An 8,139-nucleotide genomic window follows, 5' to 3' on the forward strand; every position below is an offset into this window, starting at 1 on the left:
CTCAATTTCAGCTGAGGCACTCGAAGGAATATACCCATTAATATCATCGTCAGCCTTCCACCTTAAGTCAGGTAAATTGAAATCGCCTATTGACAAGATTATGTCCGATTCTGAAAGACAATCCAAGATACACTGTGTTGCTCTTACGTGAGCTGAGTATAGCTCGGTACTCGAATTGGGCGGAAGATATACAGCAACTATGTAGAGTAAACGATGCTGCAACTTAATACGGACTGCAATTTGTTCGAGCTCGTCACAGTTAGGAAGAGTTATGAAGTCACAATCCAGAGAGCTATTGACAGCAATCAGCACTCCACCACCTCGTGAGTGATTGCTGGTCAGTTCATTACGGTCGCAACGGAATATAGCATAGTCAGGCGAAATTTCATGGCTGCCGATATCAGTCCGCAGCCACGTCTCCGTGAAGACAATTATGTCATACTCACAACTTGATAACATTAAGACGACGAAAATACACCAAAATAGTAATAAAAAAATAAGACAACAAAAGACGGCCAAATTCGCGGAAAAAGCGATAAAAATTTCAAAAGCAGGCGTCAAAAAACAAGGAATAGTCTATAATACAGACGGCAAAAAGACCATGAAAAGATAATATAACCACGAAGAAAAAAACAGAGAAATGACAAAAGGCGTCGAAAAGACAGCGATATAATGGCCAAAGAACAACGAAAAGGCAGTAAATAGACGACGAAAACGCGATGAAATGATGACGAAAAAGATAAAAAAGGAAGGCGAAAATACGATGAAAAGTTGTTGAAAAGAAACAGCAACAAGAAGAAACAATGACAAAAAGGCGTTATAAAGGCGTCAAAATGCGAAAAAACATGCTAAAAAGCCGAAGAAAAGATGGCGAATATACGACGAAAGAACAACACAGCGGCAGTAAAAAGACAACTTACAATGAACAAGGCGACGAAAATATAGCAAAAAAGTGACGAAAGCTAAAAAAATGGTGAATCGAAGACAGAAGACGACGAAAAATGAAAAAAAGACGACAAAATGACGATGTAAAGACGCCCAAACAGCAACAAAAAAGAAAACAAAAACGGCTGAAGTCATCAAAAACATAAATAAAAGACAAACAGATGACGAAAACACGACAAAAACTCAACAAGAAACGACAATAAGACGATGCATACGAAGAAAGGGGGGCTCTGTAGCCGCAAGGTTACCGAGTCTGCTTTGACAAGCGAATCTTAGTACAATCAGGCCATTCGATGTCAAAGTGACTTTAGCATGGATTTATTCTCAGGCCCCTCATCACCCTTCCTTCATGCTGAGTTCTACATTATCCCGAAGACGCTTCTTATGGTTAGTATACTGGTATGAGGACCTATTGAGGTAATGGTTTTTGAACCTCATGAGGACTCACCAGTTCTGACTATAACGAGGCGAAACAGGTTTGGTATAGTAGGACATGCATCGAAGCAAGGGTAAAACCCTCACACATAAGCACGCATAAAAAATATAAGCTTATCATTTGCTCAATAACGATAAAGCACAGAAATGCAGTGCAGAATACAACATACACCCGGGCAACATTACAATAGATCAAAGTGATAAGCCCATTCAAAAAAAATACGAAGAAAAGACAACAAAAAGATGGCAAAAAATCGACGAAAGAAGGACAAAAAGACAACAAATGGGCGACTAAAAGACGACGAAAAAACAAAAAAAAAAACATGACAAAAAGGTGATGACAAATATGCGAAAAGCCCATTGAAAAAAGACGGCAGACTACTAAAATAAGATGAAATACTGCCGAAAAAACACCCAAGAATGCAATCAAACAAAAACGCCATAAAACATAATAAAATGTGACAATAAATCGCTGCAAAGAGACGAAGAAACGATGTAAAGTTGGCGAAAATACGATAATAAGACGCCAAAACAACAACAAAAAGAACAATAAATGCATCAAAAAGTGACCAATACGACATAGAGACGACAAAAGGACGACGAATATGAAAAAAAGAGAACAAAATGGTGACAAAAACAGGTAGAAAGGTGTTTAACAGTGTCAAAAACGACGAACAGACGACGGAAATACATGAAAATACGGTGAACCCATGTTGGAGCGGAGTTTTTAGCAATCCCCTGCGCACGCAACCGGTCTATCAACTAACAGTATCTATATAAACAAACGAGAAGAAATTTTTTCAAATTTTTTCACTTCCAACGAATAAGTAGAGCAATAAAGACGCTATTTTGTACTCGGTCGGTTTTTATTCGTATTTCTCGGTTTCGATTCAATCCTCCGGTGATATTCCGTTTTCTGACGTCAGTGATTAGTCCAGGTTCTAATAACCTCTCGTTTTCCGGCTCGTCCACCTCAACATTCTGGTCCTTCACGCTCGGATTATGGATACAGCAACTACGGAAAATCTCGCTTCGAAGCGAAAGGTTATTTATGCGAAAGTGAAATGGGAGTTATCTGTCGCAGAGAACATCCGCTGCCGGAAGCCGTCCGCTGCAGAAGTATTGGAAAGGCGAAGTAAACTCACGGAACTTGCTAATCATTTCGACGCTATTCAAACTGCGATTGAAGAGGAAACGGCCCACTTGGAGGATGTTGCATCAGTTTTCAATCATCGGCTCCTGTTCGATGAGGTGTACTTCCAGGTTAAAAATATTTATACCCAGTATCTAGAAGAGAAGCAGGAAAATTCTTCGGTTCGGAGTTCCAATTCAGAGGGAACAAGTGATTTACGTGACGCAATCAAAGCTCTATTGGAGACGCAGCAGGCAGTTCTCGCACGGCAACCAGCTTTGGAAATTCAATCGGTGAAACACGAGCCACATATCAATGTGAAGCTACCGCAGCTGAACATTCCGGTATTTAACGGCGAAAGGAAAAACTGGCGTTCATTCAAGGACTTGTTCGAAGGCACGATTCATAATCGCACTGATCTGAAAGAGTCAGTTAAAATGCAGTATCTTTTCTCATACATTGACGGAGAGGCTAAAAGGATGGTGAATTCATTTCCGATTAGTGATGCCAATTATCATGAAGCTTGGGAGACATTAATTGCGCATTACGACAAAAACAAATATACGGTGTTTGCACTCATACGGGAATTTCTGGAGCAACCTTCAGCAAGCAACACGAATGGATTGAAAAAACTAGTGAATGTTTCTGATGACGTCATTCGTCAGCTCAAGGCGTTGGGCAATGAATACGAAACGCGTGATCCGTGGCTCATTCACCTGCTGCTGGATAAGGTGGATAAAGACACACGTTCGCTTTGGGCACAGAAAATAATCGACATCGAAAACCCTTCGTTTATGGATTTTTTGGACTTTCTGCAGAAGCGCTGTGATGCATTGGAAACCTGTTCGGCTTTTGTGAAAAAAACGTCGTTTGACATCGTGAAGAAGGAGAACCCTAGACCCAGTGGCAACGAAAGGAAACTTCAAGCTTTTCATACTGCTGCTGCTGCTGCTACTCCGATATCTTGTGCAAAGTGTTCCAGCGATCACCCAGTGTACCAGTGTGAGTCTTTTAAGGCAATGGACGTACCAGCACGTCGACAGCTCGCACTTTCTTCAAGGCTATGTTACAACTGTTTGCGCCCGTCACACACGGCGAAACATTGTACATCGAAATCAGTTTGTCATATCGCACAGTGTAAGCAACGGCACCATACCTTGCTGTGCCGAAGAGACGTCAAGCGACTGGAGCAGCAGAATGATGCTGTTATCGAACCAGAGGAGCAGAATACTGAGGAGTCTTCAATTTCGGCTAATGCGGCACAGGCAGTAATTAGCAGTTCGGAACCGTCCACATTTTCATTGTTGCCGACGGTGGTAGCCAATATCAAGGGAGTGGATGGCAAATCAAACGAAGTGAGAATTTTGATTGATTCGGGATCTCAGGCATCTCTTATCACCGAGGCGTGTGTCAAACGTCTTGGACTGCAGCGGATCAACGCTAAGGTGGAAGTTACTGGTGTTAAGGGAGAAGTAGTCGGTACTACAGCCGGCAAGGTATCGTTGATAGTTTCATCGCGATTCGACGATAGTGATACAATTACAACACAAGCATACGTATTAGGAAAGCTGACGGCAACCCTGCCGTGCCAGCAATTCAGCGCATCGGATATGCCATACTTGAAAGGTTTGCAACTTGCTGATCCGCGATTCAACAAGTCGAGCACAGTGGATGTCATTTTGGGTGCAGATGTCTTCCTGTCCATACTTCGATCGGGGCAGGTCAAGAATCTTAACGGTATTCCTGTAGCACAACGTTCCATATTCGGATGGATGGTCGCAGGAAGAATCTCTAAGCAGGAATGTTTACACACCAATCATTCAGTGATAAACGTACATCAGGAATTTGATATCGATCGCACTCTACGGATGTTTTGGGAAGACCAAGAGCTACGCAACAGCCAGCCTTTGACGGAGGAAGAGAAACGGGTAATCAACCATTTCGAATCAACATTCACACGTACGGAAGAAGGACGCTTTATCGTTAAACTACCACTGGACGATTCAAAGCAGAAGCTCGGTGAATCTTTGACCGCTGCTGTCAAGCGCCTCAGAGCAATGGAGCGCAGGTTTCAGAACGATGAAAATTTCATGGTTAGGTACACAACGTTCATGCAAGAGTACATACGGCTGGGACATATGCAGGTAATCCCAGATTCGGAGATAGCAGTCGACCAGTCAAGGTCCTGTTATTTGCCTCACCACGGGGTCATAAAGGAAGACAGTCTTACGACCAAATTGCGAGTCGTATTCGACGGATCTTGTGTTACATCTTCCGGAGTATCACTCAACGATTTGCTGCTGAGTGCGCCCAATATCAATGCGGATTTGTTTGATGCTCTATTGCGATTCAGATCGTACCCGATTGTATTTACGGCGGACGTCGAGAAGATGTACCGTCAGGTATTGGTGCATCCTGACGATACGGACTATCAACGCATTGTATGGCGTGATTCCCCGGACATGCCGATACAACATTTTCGTTTGCTGACTGTAACATACGGTCTGAAGAATTCCGGATTTTTGGCTATGGCAGCATTGAAAAAGGCAGCTGAAGTACACGAGAAGCAGTACCCAGAGGCAGTTGAGCGGATCAAAAAGCACACCTACGTTGATGATCTGACTTCTGGAGCTGACTCTGCGCAAGAGGCGATGGTGTTAATCAAGCAGATTAACGAGATACTACATAATGCAGGCTTTATTCTACGCAAATGGAGCTCGAATTCAGCAACGGTTCTCGACTCACTTAGTGACGTAAATGTTAACGCTAAACCGATCAATTTGCCAGACGAACAGAATTCGGTGAAAGCGCTTGGTATACATTGGTTGCCCGAGGAAGACGTTTTCACTTTCAAGGTGAACTTTCGAGTAGATGGTCCTAATACAAAGCATCAACTGCTGTCGGACACAGCGCGACTGTTCGACCCGTTCGGATGGTTCGCACCAGTCATCATTCGTGCAAAAATTCTTTATCAACATTGTTGGGTATACGATTTGAATTGGCACGATCCGTTGCCCCCGTGTATCGAGGATGCGTGGGTAGAAATGAAGCAAAACTTGTGGCAACTTGAACAGGTGAAAATTCCAAGATGGATGGCAAACTTTCACGGTCGTATTGAACTGCATGGCTTCTCAGACACCTCTGAGGAAGCTTACGCTGCAGTTGTGTACATGCGATCAATCGACGAAGATGGTCGTATTCACGTCAGCTTAATTGCAGCTAAAACAAAGGTAGCGCCGGTGAAACAGGTAACTATACCTCGGCTTGAACTCAACGCAGCGGAACTTTTGGCGAAGCTGATGAAGCAGGTAGCGGAACCGCTCGAACGCTTCCAGGTTCAGCAGTATGCCTGGACAGATTCGACGATAGTCCTGCAATGGCTTAGTAACCATCCCCGTAAATGGAACACGTATGTAGGGAACAGAGCATCGACTATTCTGGATATTTTACCGCGACGACACTGGGGCCATGTTTCAACACACGAAAATCCTGCAGATTGTGCGTCGCGAGGAATAAACCCTTCGGAGTTGGTCGATCATCCGCTTTGGTGGTCTGGACCGCATTGGCTAGCAGCGGATTCTTCGTCGTGGAAGCACAATGTTCCATCGGAAGATTTCGACGACGGCACACTTGAGGTACGTAAACGGTTTCAAACACTCAATACGATGATTAAGCTTCCAGGCACCAGCTACGAGATTGAAAGGCAGATTCTCGAACGCAAGTCTACTTTACATGCCGCGTGTCGGCAACTAGCATATGTTAATCGTTTCATAACCAATATGAAGGCACAGCGAAGTAAGCAATCCAAACTTTCCGGCACGATCACACTAACCGAACTACATGAAGCTAGACTACAATACGCAAGGCTAGCGCAACATGACGTTTACGCAAGAGAGATGGATAGCTTGAAGGGTGGTAGCGAGGTGTTTTGTAAATCGAAGATCAGCGACATGTATCCATTTCTGGACAGTGACGGAACCATGCGAGTTGGCGGTCGGTTGCAACATTCGGCTCGTCCATTTCGCATTATGCATCCCGTAATTCTACCTAAGGAACACCGCGTCACACGACTGTTAATAGAGGAACTACACGTTCAGAACTGTCATGCCGGCCCATCGCTATTGACTGCAACTATAAACCAATACTACTATGTGAAGGGTTGCCAAGACGTGGTTAAGCAAGTGATACGCAACTGTGTGAAATGTTGCCGCTTGAAAGCGAAGACTGCTCAGCAGTTAATGGGAAGTCTTCCAGCGGCACGTGTTACAGCATATCGTCCGTTCGCACACGTCGGAGTGGACTACGCCGGTCCCATTCTGATACGCTGCAGTAACACTCGAGGAGAGCGATCGATGAAGGGTTATATCGTGGTCTTCGTCTGCTTATTGACTAAGGCGGTGCACCTAGAAGCAGCAGGGGACCTTACGACAGCTACGTTCTTGGGAGCGTTGAAACGGATGATTGCACGACGCGGATATTGCAACGAGATCTGGTCTGATAACGGTACCAACCTGGTTGGAGCTGATCGACAACTCAGAGAAACTTACACAGCCTTGATGTCACACGGTAAGGATGCTGAGCGCTTTCTCAGTAGCCTCGGTATACAATGGAGATTCATTTCGCCGTCCAGTCCTCACCAGGGCGGTATTTGGGAAGCGGCGGTGAAAAGCGCCAAGGGCTTACTTCGACCAATCGTTGGAAATGAGAAGCTGACCTTCGAGGAGCTGACCACTGTGCTCTGTCAGATCGAGGCTTGCTTGAATTCCAGGCCTCTCTGTCCGATGTCATCATCGCCCGATAACTGCGAAGCCCTCACTCCGGGGCACTTCCTCGTAGGACAACCGTTAAACCTGTTACCCGAACCAGACGTCTCGCGAGTGCAAATGAATCGACTCGATCATTGGGAGAAGGTCCAACGATACACAATCGAGTTTTGGAACAGATGGCGTAACGAGTACCTGGCAACGCTGCAGTCCAGGGGCAAATGGCGAACCAGACAGGAGAACATCAAACCGGGTCAGCTCGTCCTGGTGAAAAGCGACAACGTGCCGCCTTCGGCTTGGGAGTTGGCCAGGGTGTCAGCAGTGCATCCGGATCAACAGGGGTTAGTCCGTATCGTTACGCTGCGTCGAGGCAAGACAGAATACCAACGCCCGGTTCAGAAGTTGTGTCCACTTCCGGATTGAGGTGCTACCTCAAGGCGGGGAGGATGTTGGAGCGGAGTTTTTAGCAATCCCCTGCGCACGCAACCGGTCTATCAACTAACAGTATCTATATAAACAAACGAGAAGAAATTTTTTCAAATTTTTTCACTTCCAACGAATAAGTAGAGCAATAAAGACGCTATTTTGTACTCGGTCGGTTTTTATTCGTATTTCTCGGTTTCGATTCAATCCTCCGGTGATATTCCGTTTTCTGACGTCAGTGATTAGTCCAGGTTCTAATAACCTCTCGTTTTCCGGCTCGTCCACCTCAACAACCCAAAAAGGCGACAAAAGCTGACGAAAAAGTCATGACAAGTAGGCGAAAAGCCGATAAAAATAAAAGACAAGACGTAACGAAAAGACGCCGAAAAAAAGGCGAACAAGTGACAAGAAATGTCAAGAACGATAGTAAAAGAAGACTAA

General features: G+C 44.9%; 1 protein-coding gene across 1 annotated transcript; it reads left to right on the forward strand.

Moving 5' to 3' along the window:
* Positions 1-2,382: 2,382 nt before the first annotated feature.
* On the forward strand, positions 2,383-7,698 carry LOC128735356 (uncharacterized). Its single transcript, XM_053829845.1, has one exon. The coding sequence runs from the start codon at positions 2,383-2,385 to the stop codon at positions 7,696-7,698; it is 5,316 nt and encodes a 1,771-aa protein (XP_053685820.1).
* Positions 7,699-8,139: the final 441 nt, after the last annotated feature.

Source organism: Sabethes cyaneus, chromosome 2 (assembly GCF_943734655.1).
Source record: "Sabethes cyaneus chromosome 2, idSabCyanKW18_F2, whole genome shotgun sequence".
NCBI classification, from domain to species: Eukaryota; Metazoa; Arthropoda; class Insecta; order Diptera; family Culicidae; genus Sabethes; species Sabethes cyaneus.

Bases quoted from the DNA above. Each gene is read 5' to 3' on its own strand.
- LOC128735356 (XM_053829845.1), top strand. From the start codon at position 2,383: ATGGATACAGCAACTACGGAAAATCTCGCTTCGAAGCGAAAGGTTATT.